The sequence below is a fragment of the Pelobates fuscus genome, chromosome 12 (genome assembly GCF_036172605.1).
Source record: "Pelobates fuscus isolate aPelFus1 chromosome 12, aPelFus1.pri, whole genome shotgun sequence".
Classification (NCBI taxonomy): domain Eukaryota; kingdom Metazoa; phylum Chordata; class Amphibia; order Anura; family Pelobatidae; genus Pelobates; species Pelobates fuscus.
In genome coordinates, this window is record NC_086328.1 from 39,917,657 (window position 1) to 39,935,515 (window position 17,859).

At 40.4% G+C, this 17,859-nt stretch overlaps 2 protein-coding genes across 2 annotated transcripts in view; both read right to left on the reverse strand.

Moving 5' to 3' along the window:
• The window catches only part of LOC134578629 (inactive hydroxysteroid dehydrogenase-like protein 1), a 1,053,979-nt gene that overhangs the window by 1,029,859 nt on the left and 6,261 nt on the right, over positions 1–17,859 (reverse strand). The window lies entirely within an intron of this gene.
• Positions 1–17,859, reverse strand: part of HSD11B2 (hydroxysteroid 11-beta dehydrogenase 2) — a 60,276-nt gene that overhangs the window by 6,419 nt on the left and 35,998 nt on the right. The window contains exons 2-4 of the mRNA XM_063437609.1: positions 7,149–7,361; positions 6,213–6,398; positions 320–457 (exon numbers count right to left, since the gene is read on the reverse strand). Of these exons, the coding sequence (XP_063293679.1) occupies positions 320–457; positions 6,213–6,398; positions 7,149–7,361 (537 nt within the window). The remainder of the gene's footprint in view (positions 1–319; positions 458–6,212; positions 6,399–7,148; positions 7,362–17,859) is intronic.

Below are 17,859 nucleotides of genomic sequence, written 5' to 3' on the forward strand. Positions count from 1 at the left end.
AGTAACAAATGAGCATTCTCTGATACGGAGCATGATCATGTAGTGGGTCTTCTTAGCTCAGTGGCAGGTGAAGCCAGATGCGGCTGTGGGAAACCCAAATAAGTTGTCACAGTATTCTAAAACAGTTTGACAAATTACTCTGGAAGGGCTCCAAGGCACTGCAAGGGGGCCATAGCGGGTATGGTTTTTGAAATGTTCCCTCATATGCATGTGTTCATTTATACAAAAAAGACTAATGTAAAAAATAAACTTTCATAGTTCTTCACTAAATTGGTAATTGACCAGGGGAAAAAATTTTTTGAAAATATTTATTCCTGACCTGTTTTGTAGGCGCCTGGCTGAATGATGCAGACTTTGACTCCCCAAGGGAAGAGCTCATGACGAAATAAGTCCATAACTCTGGTCAATGCAGCCTTCGATGCACCATATGCAGCAAGATAAGGAAATGAAATATCACCTATTAGGGCAAATGGAAACAGTTGTCAATCTGCATGTATATAAATACATACATCAAATCTGTTGAAAATGTAATAAATTAAATTAAAAAAAAAAAAGTATGGATTCTTGAACCACTGTGATACAGATACCAGTGTTGCATTGGATCTTAGAAGGGAGGAATCTACTTCAAAAAACATCATTTTTGACAATTACATTAAATGAATTTAAATTATTTGTATTCATGTCCCTTCATGTTCTGTTCAAACTATATTTAACTGAATGGGTATTGTATTTATTGGTAGAGAAAAGTTTAATTGAATACAAATGGAGTTTAATTTAGAAAAGCTGAGATCAAATAAGTGTTTTGTTAAAAGGAATTCTCACATTTAGCAGATTGTGGGTTTTTTTTTAAGGAAAAGGTGAATTCTGATTAAAGGAAAACCAAATCATTTTAGTGGAGGTGCTGTAGTGTGTGTCTGTATGTATGTATGTGTGTGTTGGGGGGCAGATAATTTTTTTTAATAAAAAAACAACAACTTTATATCCCCCCCCCCTTCTTACCTTTAGCCAGGGAGGGTGAGGGGGGGGGGCATGCTGCCATCACTGGTGGTCCTAGTGGTGAGAGTGAAGTCTGTGGGGCTAGAGTTCACTCTCACAAGATCTGACTGTTGCTGTGGTAACAGGCAAAGCTCTGACCCGAGAGGAACCCTGCGGTGCTGCAAGTTAGAGCTCCACCAGGTCCTCCTCTCCCTCCCTCCCCAGCTGGCAGCCGCATGTCTGTGCCTGTGGGCTGGTGATTGAAATCTTTGATCTCCCCACCGGCCCATGAAGGCATGCAGCAGGGCTGGTGCTCTGATAGCGCCAGCTCTGCATGGGCCTGTGATCTCCCCTGCCAACCTCGGCCTATGGCCAACGCAGCCCACCAGGCATGTGGCCAGTCTGGGCTTGTCTGTTGGACTGGAGTTCATGGTATAAGAAATCCCACAGACGAAAATGAGTTGCAGCCACTTTCAGGTTTAAAACGTTATCCAACAATGTTTTAGCAGAACTGATTGAGAGGTTTTTTTTTTTTTTTTTACACACTTGTTATTTTTAATGCATTATCTAGATCTGTGGTACCCCCACCAGTACAGGATTTAGGGATTACCCAGTTGTGTCTAAGGTGTTTTAAAAGAAAACAAAAATATAAACCACCACCTAGCAACTGGACTGGTAGGGGTGACTTGAGGACTGGTTTGGGAACAATCGATTTATATAAAGCATTGCAATATGTGAAGGTGTAACCATGACCCCTAAAATGCCATGTTAAGTAATTGAAGAATGATATTTCTATTCAGCATGCTGTAAATACCCAATGACTTGTAAAGTTCGAAACACAATTATAGGATTTGAATGTCAATGACCGATACTTAAGAGACTTTAATAACTGGTTGAGTGTAAGCCTTTAGCAGGATGTGTTGTATTGACTCAGGTTACTGGAGATCCTGACAGATCAGCATAAATGGATTTGTCAAGGTGACAATGTAAAATGAACACAATGTTCAGGGTTACAGGTGAAATTGTATACGTTATGTCATGTAGGCTGAATATTTGAACAGTTTTTTTAAATGATAAGGCTCTACTAATCAGCGGGGGAAAAAAATATATCGAAGTTAGAAATGTTTCTTAATCTACTTTAAAGGGACTTTATAGGCACTCAGAATTCTCAGTGAAGTGGTCTGGATGTTCCTCTCTGTTTAATCCTGCAATGTAAAACAATGGGAATGGCAACACAGGAATGGCAATGTTTAAGTTGCAGGGTTAACATGCCTCTAGTGGCTGTATTCCCAAGTTAAACTTGGCTATATCAGTCAGATGGTCTCAGAGACTATTTCATTGACGCAGCACAGAGTTTCTCCGCACTTGTGCACTAGACTCCAAATGTTTCCATATGAGGAGACATTGGATTGGCAGGGATTATCTACAATGATGTTCACAGCCAGAGAGATGCAAAAGAGGCAGGACAGAGACCAACATTGTGAAGGCTCAAAGTAAGTATATTCTACCTTTAAAACCCTGGGAGGTGGGAGGGAGGGAACTAAAATAGGATTGCATGTTTTTATTCCTTTTTCTTTTTTTACATTTAATACAAAACCACATGCAAGACATGATACAAGATTTGTCCAGTTATTATTGTGCATATATGGATAACAACAGACTCATACTATATATGTATATATATATATTTATATTTTACTGGTCATTTAAAGTGTCTTACCAACTAATTAATTCCCAACATGCGTTCCATAAAGGTAGTTTCTTACTAAGATCCTACATTTAGTAGTCCAAACATTTGTTCCATTTTGATCTAAAGTTTTAGTTGGTTTATTGCTTGCGCGAGACTTACACTGGGAGCTGACCGAGGTGCTGAACGGACCGCCGCGGAGGAGGAGGGAGCTGACAGGAGCTGCAGGAGAGGTAAGTAACGCTCTCTCACAGCCCCCACAGCCCCTGTCTGTATTATGGCAATACAAATTGCCATAATACAGACTATTGACTCGAGTATAAGCCGAGTTGGGGTTTTTCAGCACAAAAAATGTGCTGAAAAACTCGGCTTATACTCGAGTATATACGGTACTTCATTTTCTAATAATTGAGATATCCTTTTCTCCCCACTTTTGTCTACTTAATTAAATTTAAGTCACAGACTTGTTGATCAAGATATATTGGAATTTTGATCTTTAACATTACTTTAATTTTTTTCCCAATTTTTTTAAACAAATGTTTTACAATAATATTGGGATAATGTCTTTTCCCTATCTACTTCGTACTCCAAACCAGACCATCTAAACTCATAACTTCCCCTGCCTTAGCTTCCATCTTATACCATCCTTCATTGCTATTATTACTTAATTGCATTCTATAAACATGTAATAATATAGAGGGTAGATAATTATTATTGATAATTGGATATCCAAATACCTCCTTTTTTAATCTTCTGGGCTAAGGTGATCTGGCTTAAACTTGTTTTTTACTTTTCCATATATATATTGCATAAAGCTGGCTTGAATCATTTCAAGCCAGCTATTAGAGATATTTAGTGGTAACCTTTGAAACAAATAATTCCATTTGGGTATAACATATGCATTCAATACGTTGACACTTTCCCAGAAAGTGCTCTCTAGATTTTTTCGTTCCTTTAGCCATCTATTAGTGTTTTGTAGAAGATTCAGAAAGTTTATCTCCATAATTAGATTAGTTTCTCTTGTTAAACTAATACACACACACATATATATATATATATATATATATATATATATATATATATATATATATATAGTTTACTTTTATTATCTACATGTGGGTAGAAGAAAAGGGAAATCACAAATATGTATATATTTGTGATTTCCCTTTTACTTTCATTATCTAAATTAAGATCGAATGCCATAGTAGACATGTGCAAATAGTTTAAATTCTGACAAATTTCAGAATTTCAGACACTTCCGAATGTCTGAAGTGTCTAATTGCCATACCGAACCGAATTGCTGAAGTGCTTAGGATTTCTGAAAAGTAGCAAAACAGGAGAGGGAGGGACAATTAAGGGAATGATGACAGGAATCTAACCCTACCCCTAACCCCAAACTTCCTCTAACCTTAACCCTTATCCCAACTTTCCTCTAACCCTAGTAGGGTAGGAGGGTTAGGGGTAGAGGTAGGATTAGGGAATTGCCAAAATGTCGAATTCCCGAAGTCACAAACTTCGAAAGTGCCAAACCAAATGTTTTTGCCCATGCACATCCCTATATCATAGATTTATTTATATTTAACTTCTAATTTGATGCCATAGAATATCTCTATTTCATAAGAATAATTAGTGATCTACTAGGGTTTGTCAATGTAATTAAAATATCATCTGCATACAAGCAAATTTTTTTTGGTCTTTATCGGAAATTTTATATCCACTAATTTCCTTGTTTTTATATTATATTATATTAATAGCTAATGGTTCAATAGAAAGCAGATATAAAATTGGGGAAAGGGGACACCCTTGACGGGTTCAGTTTTTAAAAAAAACCAAAAACACGAAGAGCAGATATTCGGGCCATTTGTTTGGGCTGTTGGGTTTACATATAAAGCCATGTGTTTCTAAGTTTCTATCTTTATCTATTAATTTTCTAACTTAATTTTTCCTTTTTTGCTGTCTAAGTTTTTGAGATAAAATTTTATCCACCCAATTACCTTTGGAATAATACTTAAATTTCAGTCTTTCCAAGTTTTTAATGGTTCTTTCCATAAAACTATTATTACATTTCTCTTTAATTTAAAACATTTTCTCAGTATTATCAACAGTTGGATTTTGTTTATTAATTTGTGATAGCCTAATTCTACATAAAGATCAGTTAAATTAAAAGGTTTTTATTAAGTTGTATTTGTAGTTTTAGAAAATGTCCTCTGGTCACTGCTTTAAAAAGCACACCATAGGGTGGTTGGCGAAATATCACCTATCATATTTTCCTCAAAATATCTATTTATATTAGATTCAATTAATTTTCTGTTTGACTCTAAATTCAATAAACTATCGTTTAAACACCAGGTGTTTATTTCTTTTGTCATTTTTCTTATTCCAATTTCACATACCACCCCACAACGATCCGTCCAGGTTTTTATTCCTAACAGTATAGTTTTTACTTACGGAAAACCATAGTGTTCCTTTAATATTCTAAGCTAGAAATATCACAAATTAATCTACATTCAATATTGCCAGTTAAGATACCTTAATGAACTGGAGAGACAGCTGTTTATTCAGTAAAGTGTGAATTATCAGGAATTAAAAATGTTTTGCCCAAAATATACAGACTGAAAATATACTGGAGTTGGACATTTTTTGACAATTTGACCATAAATTTACACCATAGTGAAGGATTAAAATATGGAAATAGCATTGTTTAATATTAATGGAAGAAAATGGGTACAAGTTACCTTACCAGTATATTCACATATATGGCTGTTAAGATCTACTGGTCTGTTATTTCGTCCATATTAACTTCTGATTCCACCTATGTCAGAGTAGAATAGAAATCCTTGCTGATATCTGACCCTTGTCCCTGCCATATCCAAGTATATGTATTTTAGTACTAAATTATTTAATTTAACTTCAGTTATTTTACACATTCTATTCTACTCTCTAGTTTAGTTATACAATGTGCAGAATTGTTTTACCTTCCCTTCTTTACTTTGGGTAGAAAGCCAATTAATATTTAATATTCCTTGGCTGACCTGAACTACCCTAAAATGTCAGGACTGTTACAATAACCAGGGATTTACTTTACTTCAAGAAACAGGTTTAAGGTTGCGTGTGTGACGCTCATATAGGCACACCTTCCCTCATCTGGAGATCACATAAAGTAGAGTAATGACTCGCCTAGAAAGTTGCTTTTCCAGGGGGCCTCACACTGGGCAAGTGGATATGGCCCAATGTTTGTTCCATCCATGCCTTCTATTATAGAACATTCTCCATCAGTTCTGGCATACCTCACCCACTTTCAATCTGTGCCAAAAGCCTTTAATATATTTTCCTGTGTGGAGTGGAGTATGTGTAGTTTTTATGCCTCAAGGGGAGACTGAACATAAACCTCTCCTCTACTTGTTCCATCACATCTGGTCGTGAATGGGTTTTGTATATATCTGTAGAATTACAGGCAATTGTGGATGTTCAAGCCAAGTTAAACAATATATCCCATATGCACCAGCTGCTCAATTCATGATCCATTACTAAAATCTAGATGGGTTATTACCTGCTGGACTGCTCACAGTTACAATCCTTCCTTTGGCATAGCGTATAAGAGGTAGCAGAGCTTTAGTAATTTCCACTGTTCCAAAGAAGTTCACTTCCATGCAAGCCCTGTAAGTGGACTCCATGGTCAACTCTGCATCTCCAAAGTGAGCACAATATCCAGCGTTATTTACCAATGCCCATAAACCTACAAGTTAATGACAATATTAAAAATAATCCCTTTTTTACGTTTACAACCACATTTCATCATTCAGAATAAATACATGGTGTCTATGATTTATGATGGTAATCTATCCATGTTGAGGATTATTTGTGAACTTGGCAGTGGGTTTCAAACTGGTTTCACGAGAGGTTTGTGTATTTGTTGGAGGGGAATTGTAGAAACAAAGGTTATTTTTTTTTATATTGTTTCCATATCTCAACTGGGCTTACAACCTCTCAACTTAGGAACTATTGCCTCGTTTCCACTGAGCGGATCGGTTCGGTTCAGTTCGGTACGGTTCGCTATTTTGGGTGTTTCCATTATGAAAGTGGTCCATACAAGCGAACCGTACCGATCCATTCAGGGTCCTGCTTCAGATGTAGGGCCATAGAAAATGGAACGGTTCGGTTAGGGCGGAACTACTATACAATCCATTGATTGGTGGACAGGAAGAGCATTTTTTCTAAACCCTGCATGGCCCTGAAGGTCTGACTTGCAGTGGAAACGCTCACCAGAATGGGCTGGTCCATTCTAAACCTTCCAAACTGTACCAACCCGAACCGATCCGCTCAGTGGAAACGAGGCATATGTGAACCATTGATCTGGCACTAATGTGTGTTTATCAGTTCATCCATTCAAAGTTTGGCAGAGGATATATAGTTATAGCCAATAAACAGATTACATGGCTAAGTACATACTACAGCCCTGCTTTACAGAGAATGGATATTCACTTACCAGTATCAGCTGTCTGCATTCTTATTATTTGCTGAGCTTTCTGGATATCTTCTGTCTTTGTCAGGTCCATTTGTATAAGTGTCATCCTTTTGGAGCAGCTCTTCTGTAGATCTTTGGCTCCCGGACTTTCAAGGTTCAACACACTAGCGATTACTTTGAATCCCATAGAATGTAGTGTTTCAGCAGTGGCCTTCCCAAATCCAGAATCACAGCCTGGAAAGAGAATGGGAAAAAAAAACAAAAAAAAACATTTTGTAGTATTCTGAAAGGTAGCCATCTGATCGCAAACGGTAAAAGAAAACTAACACTCTAGCATAGAACCACTGCCAGGTACATGCTTAATGGTAAATAATGTCAACTGTTCATCCGATGCCACAAGCATGCTTGAACTGGCACTGCAGTTCTCCATGAGGCACCCGGTGTCACTGCTCCAGTATCTTCTCGGATTTAAGAGATGCACAAAACGCATCAAACGTTGCTTGGAATCTGGCTACCCAGTCCCATGTGGGGAGATTAGTCGTTGTGGTGGCCATTTTAACTGCGCCACAAGGTTTTGTAGAATTTGTCAGAATGTACCAACTTTTTAATATAAGTAATATATTCAGATAGGTTGAAAAAGAAGCGTTATTGCTGATTTTTTATGAATTTTTCCAATGATAAAATTTCCATTTACCAGAGAAATTTCTTAAAATTAAAACGAGCAGAGAACTCTTATCCATACAGATTCGCAGCTCAGCAGAAATTCCAAGACAGTCAGCTATTTAAAAGAAGAGGTTTTAATTAGAACTCCAACATGAAGTTTGCTTTGATCAGCGTGCCAAAGCCCAAGACAGATTTGAGTTCAGTGACCGTACAAATCTCCAGATCTGTGTCATTTATTTACTATTATGACAAGGTTATCACTATGTTTAGAGACAGTTTTGTTCTGCTTTTATAAAATAGATGGGCGTTCTATGCTCGGACTATAAATACAGTAAAAGTCAGAAAAATCTATTGCCAAGTTAAAACAAATAAATATAAAAAATTGCAAAACATTTATCAGTAGAACAATTTGCTTGCCAACATTTCTTACTTGTTGCTGAAAGGTTATTTTGCATTTTATAAAAACTTTGCTCACAGTACACTATAAGTTGGCAAAATAGAATAAAATGTTAAAATAAAGTGTTAAAATGTGTTGCCAAAAAACAAGTAACATATGGTGCTTAAATAAACAATAAAATTAAGAGAATTATTTACCAATGAGAGCTGTACCTTACCGAATATCTGAAGGAAAAAAAAAATACACAACGCACCATTTTTGTATGTTTTTAAAATGGAAAAAAATTAAGTTACCGTCTAAAAATGTAAAATATCAAATAATCTAACTAAAACGTAACCCCTATGCCTATAGTGGTCCTTTAATTAGGTTTTGCAGCCAAAAAGCTCTATACATCTGTTGCCATATGTCTGTGCAGTGCGCGCAGACGACACATATGTTATGCACAGAATTTACATTTGACAGTCTAGAACATGGTTCCCGACTGCCAAAGGCATGCGTGTCTGTAGTGAAACTAGCCCCTGGCACACAAGTGCCGATTACTCTGTATTAAAAGCGTTTCCAACAGAAAATGGTGCACATAAAGATTCCTTCCACCATGAGGACTTCAAATCACTGAATTGGTCATGGTGGTTGTATTAAACTTTAAGGAGTGGACATGTCTTGGCATCTTGAAGAAAATAACTGTCAAAGGGTACAGCCAAGCCAATAGATCTCAAATGTACTACCTTTACACCTTACTTAGCACAATAGCTGTTACGCTCTCAAAAATCATCTTACAAAAATTGTTAGTCATCCAACTAAGATGTGATGTGATCCAAGAAAAAAAAACAAAAAAAAAACACAAGCACAGATTTATATAACACACATTACCCTCTGCTTAGGACTATAAGGTAAGCAGAGGAAGGGCAGAATTATAAAAACAATGGCCAATCCCACTATATTTAATCATGTATTCTATAGAACAATAAAAGAAAAAATACAATTGTATAAAATACAAAAGTGATTCAACTCTGAGTGCGATAAGAGTGCCGCATAAAGTGCAGAAGAATTCAGTTAGCATTACTGTGCGAGGTACTGCACACTCTCAGTCAATGAGCATGGTCCTATACTGGCCATGCTTAGCTAGATAGAGCCATAGCTTCTAATGTTTTAGAAAAAGGTTGATGCAATGCAAGCAGCCAGGGGAGATGGCTTAGTTATTAAATTGTTCTGAAACAAGTTGACAACTTACAGTGGATACTCCTGGCATCATAACTACTACAGCATATAGTTGTAAATTGTAGATTATACTAGCTTTAGTGTAACTATAATCTTAATTTTATTAATGACAGGAGGCGAATCTTTGCTTAAGTCTCTCTTTACTAGAACTACACAGCAGCACATTAACAGAGATAAAAACACCAGAGACAAAAAAATCAGGAATCTATAAAAGGCTTCTCCCAACTATCTATTTCCTCTTTCACGCTGCGACAAATAAAGTACATGAACAATACACAACAAATACAGTAACAGAAGAAACAAACATAACATAACGATGAATGCCATGCGAACTTGAAACCGTGGAACCAGTGGGTGAAGCCTTGACCTTTATCCTGTAGAGTAGTCGGATCTAAGAACTGTAGCCAAACCATTAAACTGAAACGAGATAAACAGAGTCGAAAACACTGATTAGCGAATGAAATGTACTGAGAAAACCTGAATCCCCATCATAAAATACTGACGGTACCGTATCCCAGATAAACCCCAACTCCCCCAGATAACCAACCTAGCCCAGGAGACCAGGTTAATAAACAACAAGTCAGTCAAACCAACAAACAACAAGGGGAGGGAGAAACTGGGAGGGAAATATTCGCCTCCTGTCATTAATAAAATTAAGATTATAGTTACACTAAAGCTAGTATAATCTACAATTTTATAGCATGACAGGAGGCTTCATATTTGCTGTTTTAACGCTCGGACAGCAAAGACCAAAGAAACACGATCCGCCGTACCCATCTAAACTCTATGAAGATAGCTCCTCGTAACCGTCAGGAAAGCGTACAATGTCTTGGAGAAAAACGCCCGCCATGTCGGTACCTGAAGTCGCCGTGTTACGGACTGAAGTGAACCGAAAAATCCTATACGCCCCGCCAATGCCAACCACAACAAAGCGGTACATGAAGGGCGAGAAAAAGGGAAGAACCATTTAAACAAACGGTGACGTCGAACACCGCCTCAAGGTGGGAGCGCTACCAAAGTAAGAATATGACCCTCGGGTCTGACTAAGGCTCATAGACAACTAAGGTCCGAACCACCGAACCCATCTGAAAGAAAAACAAGGTATAATAACTGAAATAAATCCAGAATCAGTGAATGGGCAAAACCTGACAGAACCCACCATAGGAGCATGACAAAAATGCTTGTACCCCCTGGGGAGATGAATACCCGTCCTCAGGAATCGTAAAGGGAATTCTAAGCAGAGCGAGGCCCGCCGACAACAGTCGTACGCACTACCTAATCTAATTAATATGGCAGTCCCCGGTAATAAAGTGACCGAACAATACCCGAACCCTGTAAAAGCGGTAGCAAAATTAGGAGATCCAACTACGTCAGAGTCGCCATGCAGACCAAAGTCTCACAACCCACGAGATTAAATGAACAAGGGTCCAGGGAATCTAGGAACTAGGTTCGACTCTGCCGAAACGGAGATCATAATTCCAAAGTACCAGGAGACCGAGGCACCTGTAGAAAAGTCCTGAGACCAAACAAACGGAGGAGACTCGTCTGCATATCCGTGTCGAACACTCCTGGAGTGAAGCGTCCATCGCTGAGCAAACGGGTCCGTCATCCAGCCGAACTGGTCGGGGCCTGATGGGTCCTCCTCCGTGGACTTAAGTCTTGACGCCGGGTCCTCCCAGAGAAAACTATTCCATATGTACGAGAACTCGGGCAGAGGAGAGCGTAGGGGTCACCCCCTTGCGTCCAATCCGCCCTCCAGGACTCCACTCCTTGAGATGTAGAGGAGGTCGATATTTCCCTGGTTGAAAAAAACGAAATCCAGGGACTCTAACAAGGGAAAACGCAGGGAGCGTCTGAACTTTCGGTCTGGGAGGTACCTCGCAGGGGGTCCGGCAAGGCTGTCTAGGTAGACTGTACAGCAAGATGTCCTATATTGATGAAGAGTCGCATCCGGGTCCCAACGCGTGGAAAACGAGAAAGATCTCTTCAGATAGTTCTGGTATTCCTGAATGTCCTCAATTCCTCCCAACCAGGTTGTATTGTCGCCCAAATGACTGATGCACAAGATACCTATCTCACCAGGGAGAAAATAGAGGCCACCTTACCAGAACTGGGCCCTGCGGTCCCTAGAAGTTTCTTGAGGGCCGCGTCTAATTCACAGTAACTAATGAATATACGTTCAATCTTAGACTCGTGCCGGGACTCCGAAGGGCTCAGATCCCTTTATCCCAAGCACCTCCAGCGGTCCAAACTGCGTTTAGGATAGGGTCGTCTGCCACCCCAGACTCTGGGCCCCGTCTGGGATGTCATCTGAAAGTGGAGGCAAGTGTGAAATTCCGGGTCAAGGGTCCAATCCCCTATAAAAGGTACGGGTTGGAGCTGGGATAAGCTCCAGTGAAGTACTTCCATGTAAAAAAGGACAGCTCTTATACTTCCTCGTATGTTCCGCTAGAACAACTCACTCGTGTAGCAGAGAACGATCGGCTTTCCAGTGTGGACTTAATAGTATAGGCACTGCAGTGGGCCGCACTCAGGATCTCCTGAATACTAGACAGGTGCTTAACCAGCAAAACCGCAGTGCCCCATCGGGGTCTAAGTCTGGGTTTGCGGCTACTTTGTTCGGGAGCCCGGCTGGGAATACCGCTTGAATTATCCTGCGGGCTTCTCAAGCCAGCGGTCTACGGGCCCAGAAACGCACCGATGGTGCTAGGTGATCGGGCAGAGATCATTCCAAAGAAACCAGGTGAGCAATGGATCGAGGGTCGAACAGGGGCGATCCACGAGACGACCTCTTCTTCCAAGGTCGTCGGGGCCCCTGTAGTGGACTTTGTTCTACATCTCATGGTGCCACTAGGGGCCGTCATCATAATCCACACCCCCATCATCCTCTCCCTCCGAGGGGAACCGGTCCGCCCGCCATTCAGCAAGGGCAGCCATGGTGGGGGGTTTACGGGGACCTTCACCCCTGCGCCACATAGGCAGTGTCGTCTGGCCGTCAAGGTCGATCATATCAGGGCTAGACAATTCTCCGGAGTCTAATCTTTCCAGGCGTCTGGTTCCGGGCCTTCATCCTACCCATAGTGCTTATGCGCCCTTGACTGCTCTCCACTCAGAGAGTCTGACTCCTCCAAGTCGGCTGCCTTTTTAAGAAGGTGGTCACTGCCGCATCCGGTGGTCATCGCCTCCCCTGCGCCATATAGGCAGGGCCGTCTGGCCAACTGCAGAGAAGTTAGCCACTCCTCGGAGTCTTATCTTTCCGGGAGCCTGGTTCAGGGCATTCACCCTTCCAGTAGCGCTCATGCACACTTCCCTGCTCTCCTCAAGGAGAGTCTGACTCCTTCAAGTCACTGGTTCAGGGACTTTACCCTTCCAGTAGCGCTTATGTGCCCTTGCCTGCTCTCCTCCAGGAGAGTCTGACTCGTTCAAGACGTCTGCCGTTTTAAAGGTGGGCCCTCTAGCGTTACACTCCTGATAAGCTTAAGGGAGGACCCTGGCTGAAGCCTAATTCCACAGAGGCGGTCACTGCCATAGTAGTCATTGTCTGCGCTGTTAACCCGGATAAGGGTTCTCTTGTGCAGTGGTCCCAGGCAAAGCGACTTCAAGGAGTATAGAGGACAAGAGTCACTGGCAGGGAGATAGGGGCAGCACCCCATATAGTGACCGAGGCAAGTTGGGCAGCGCATGCAATGCACAAGTGTGAGTATGTGGCAGTAGGCTTGGCATGCAGACATTCTGGCACAGACAGCACAGGCCAGATCAATGGGGCACAGACAAAGCAGGCCAATCAATGGGGCACAGGCAGAGCAGGCCAATCAGTAAGGCACGGACAAAGCTGGCCAAGTCCTGGGGCACAGACAAGTCAGGACCTTCAGAGATGTACAGGTGAGGAACTGCGCATTCCATTCTCCGATAAAATGTACCTTTTGCTCTTCAGATAAGATGTACATAACACTTCTTCAGATTAATAGCACATAACACACTTCTGTGTAACTGTACGTAACCTTCTTCTGTGTAACTGTACATAACACTCTTCTGTGCATCCGTACATAACATCCTTCTGTGTAAACATACAATATGTTCTTCTGTGTAACCGTACATAACATTCTTCTGTGTAAATGTACATAACACTCTTCTGTGTAACTGTACATAACACTCTTCCGTGTAACTGTACGTACAACTCTTCCGTGTAACTGTACGTACAACTCTTCCGTGTAACTGTACGTACAACTCTTCCGTGTAACTGTACGAACAACTCTTCCGTGTAACTGTACGTACAACTCTTCCGTGTATTTGAACATAACACTCTTCTGTGTAACAGTACATAACATTCTTCTGTGTAACTGTACATAACATTCTTCTATGTAACTGTACATAGTATATTACTGTGTAACTGTACATAGCCTTCTTCTGTGTAACTGTACATAGCATACTTCTATGTAACTGTACATAGCATTCTTCTATGTAACTGTACATAGCATTCTTCTGTGTAACTGTACATAGCATTCTTCTGTGTAATTGTACATAGCATTCTTCTGTGTAATTGTACATAGCATTCTTCTGTGTAATTGTACATAGCATTCTTCTGTGTAACTGTACATAGCCTTCTACTGTGTAACTGTAGATAGCATTCTTCTGTGTGACTGTACCAAGCATTCCATTGTGTAACTGTAGATAACGCACTTCAGTTAAATAGTGCCTGACACTCCGTAAATAGTTAACTTGCATAATGAGTACACCTGTAGTCAGGGAACTCACCAACTGAGTTACCTCACAAGAGGTGATCCATTGGTCAATATGATATAACAGAGCGCTGCAAGCAATCATCTGAACAAACAAAGGGGGGGGGGAGGGATGAGTATAAGTGGTAACACTGCCAGTTGTGCCTGTAACCCTTGAGGGGTTGTGCACAGCTCTATATAGCATGCCTGTGATCTATATCATCCACTATGGTCCCCAGTAGCCTAACCTGCCAGCCACATGGGTCACAAAGCCAGGACAGCCTGACGGTGCAATGCGCCCAAGTCATAGCTGAGTCCCAGTCAAAGCTACAGCACATGTGCCTGCCATCGACGGAACTAATGCGGAACGTCTGGTAACTGGCCGGCCCCACCCTCACCCGACCACGCGGTCACGGGGAAGTGGATGCTCAGGGCCCTAGCACTGCATGGGAAGCAGAGGATCTCGCTCTGCGGACTGAGCCGGCGGGCGGGATCCAACACGTGGGACCACCGGAGTCTTACTCCGGGGTCCCGGCGGCCGCAAAATGGACGAAAAGTGAAGGGGGCAAAGCCACCCAGAAATGTAGAGGGAGGGAGGAAGGGAACCCCCCCCCCCCCAAACCCAAGAAAAAAAAAACGATCCCCTGACAGGGGTGCCTAAAACAGGAAAATGCAGAAAAATCATAAGAGAAAATACATCCCTACAGCAAAAAAGTAGAGACAGAAAAATACAATCTAAATAAATAAATCATAATGGCAGTAGGGAGGTAAACACATTCTAAACAAATAAATCCTTGCAGCCATGAGAAGGTAGATGCAGAAAAACAGAGTAAATAAATCAATCAATCAAGCAATCACTACAGCACTAAGCAGGTAGGTGAAGAAAATACAGATAGCTAAATAAATCAATCACTAGAGCACTAAGAAGGTAGATGCAAAAATACCCTCTAAACAAATAAATCAATACAGTAATAAACATATAAATACAGTAAAATATCCACAACCACCCATATATAACATGAGGCAGTGGTACTCTGACCTGTACTGTCTGCGGAGCAGCAAAGAAAGAGGAAATACTTAGTTGGGAGAAGCCTTTTATAGATTCCTAATTTTTTTGTCTCTGGTGTTTTTATCTCTATGTTAATGTGCTGCTGTGAAGTTCTAGTAAAGAGAAACTTAAGCAAATATGAAGCCTCCTGTCATGCTATAAAATTATACACACAAACTAAAGGTTTAAATACAGTACTCTGTACACTGTATTAAAAAAAAACAAACCAAAAAAACACAAACTTAAAATCTGGCAGATGAGACTTTACATTAGCAAATCAAGGCATACTTAAATGATATCGACACAACAGCAGACCAGATAATGACTCACATTTATTTGAACACCATGCTTCAATTAAGAACACCATGACAAAATTACTGCAAATCGACTGCAGGGTTTATGCCAGTAAGCACGAACCGAAGTCAAACACATGCTTTGCAGCACAAGCAAGGAATAGACCACAAAGATTTACTTGGATCATCTAAAAAGATATTGCCCAACTTTATAATTTAACATGGAGTCCACGGATGTTATTCATTAAAATAGGAATTTTATAGAATTCAGGAGGAAATTTAAAATTCCATTGTCAATGCTCAGCAGTGGGGTGATTATATATTTAGTTATACCTTCCAACATTTCAAAAAGATAAAGAGGGACACATTCATTTTAGGGTTGTCAGTAAGGGGGTGGACATGGGTGAGGTTGTTCTGGGAACTTTTAGGTAACTTAATAATTTAACTGAAATTTAATTTAGCTAAAGGTCTATGTAAATAAGATACACTGTACTTGTTCTAACTGCCAGTTTGTCTAATCTGCATTTAAAAAAAAAAAAACACACACATATATATTATAATTATTTTTTTAATATCATACGCGGGATATTTGTATTGTGGAGCTGTGGTGAAGAGGGCATCTTGCTCCTGGACGATTATTAATTAATTTAATTTTATTTATTTATATAGCGCAAGCAAAATTCCATAGCGCTGTACAATGGGGATGAGAAATAATAACTTCTATTTTAGGACACTGGGGGTGGATCTGGAACTAAAACTTAAAACATTAATTCATTTCCAACACGGTTTACCATAAGCAATCGTACATGCTTCCATGAACACTAACCAAAAGCATCAATGTTTTTTTTTCTTTACATTACATAATGCTGTGCAAAAGTTAAATATGATTATGCGGACGTTAAATGAATTCTAGTTCGGTAGTACGCGCTCAATGTGGTTTTCTATTAATTCAGGACACAAATTCAACGTGAAGCGATGTGGAGACAAGCAGGAGTATGAAAAAGTAAACACTGCAGAAAAGTACATTGTGTTCTGATCTCTGAGCTGATACACGGGGTTGACTGTTGGGAGTCTAATGTATAATTCTTGCTATGGCAAAGATTAACTTGGATCTAGCACAGTGCTGCGTTCACAGAATGTCAGAACTACACAGGTCACTGATAAAGTCATTTTGGCAAACTTGAATAAATAAATTTATTGGCATGGACACAGAATTTTTTTTTTTTTTTTTCTTAAGAAATAATTAATACTGAAGTAAGGATAAGAGAGGCCATCCTCTGGGTACAGACAGTAATCATGCAAATGGCCTGGTTGAGCTACGGGGCCCATATGGGCCCTTTAACATTAGCTGGTCTGTTTGAAAAGATATGAATATTGGTATCACAGAACTCGAACAGACCAGGCCCTTAGAGGGCTGTACGGACAGTGATCTCTCCATTCCTGTGATGCAGTGATGCGAGAATGCGATGTGAGATAATGTCCTCCAAGACCAATGCATTAAGGAAGCACATTGAAACCCACTTTGCTTGCAGCCCAATCCCTACTGGATGCCAGGAAAGCCACCTTCTTGCTGCAGAAGGTAGGCTAACAGGAATTTGCCTAGAAACATCAATTTCAACATATGTGATGGTTTGTGTCAGGCAGTGTGCACATCTGCCACTATGTATCTTTATGTTTGTGGTTTGCGCCTAGTAGTGTGTAGCATTATCTAAACACGTCTGACAGGGCCAGACTGGGGAAAATAAATAGATAAATAATTCAGCCCAGGCATGTTGTAATCACAGCGGTCCGGTGAGAAGGGGGCAAGGCCAGAGGGGGGGGGGGCTGTTTTTTTTGTGTTTTTTTATAGTGAAAGCAAGACACTCTTACTCTGCGTTTGCTTGGGACTTGTCTCTGGGGCTTTTAGAGGATAAAATGGGCTTTTAGAGGACAAAAGGGCAAGTAGAGCATATTGTGATGTGTTTGGAGGTGGTTTGTTGGATTTGGTGTGTGTAGTGTGAGACGATTATGGTGTGATGTTTTTATGAATAGGTAAGTTTCTGTTGTGTTGTGTTGTGTTTCTGGTGTAATATGTGTGGCTAGGGGCTGTAGAGCATGAGAGAGTGCATAGGTAAAGGGGATGTAGCGAGTGTGCCTAGGGGCTGTAGTGTGTGTGTGTTAAGAGAATCTAGTATGTGCATAGGGCACCCAGATTGTGTGTGTCAGGAATGTAGTGTGTGTCTATTGTGGGGGGATTTAGAGGATCCAGAGTACATGTAGAGATGCAGCGTATGTGTGTATATATATATATATATATATATATATATATATATATATATATATATATAGTTGAGGCATGCATTTAAAAAAAAATTAAAAATGGAAGAGTTCACCCTCACAATATCTGGCCTGTCAG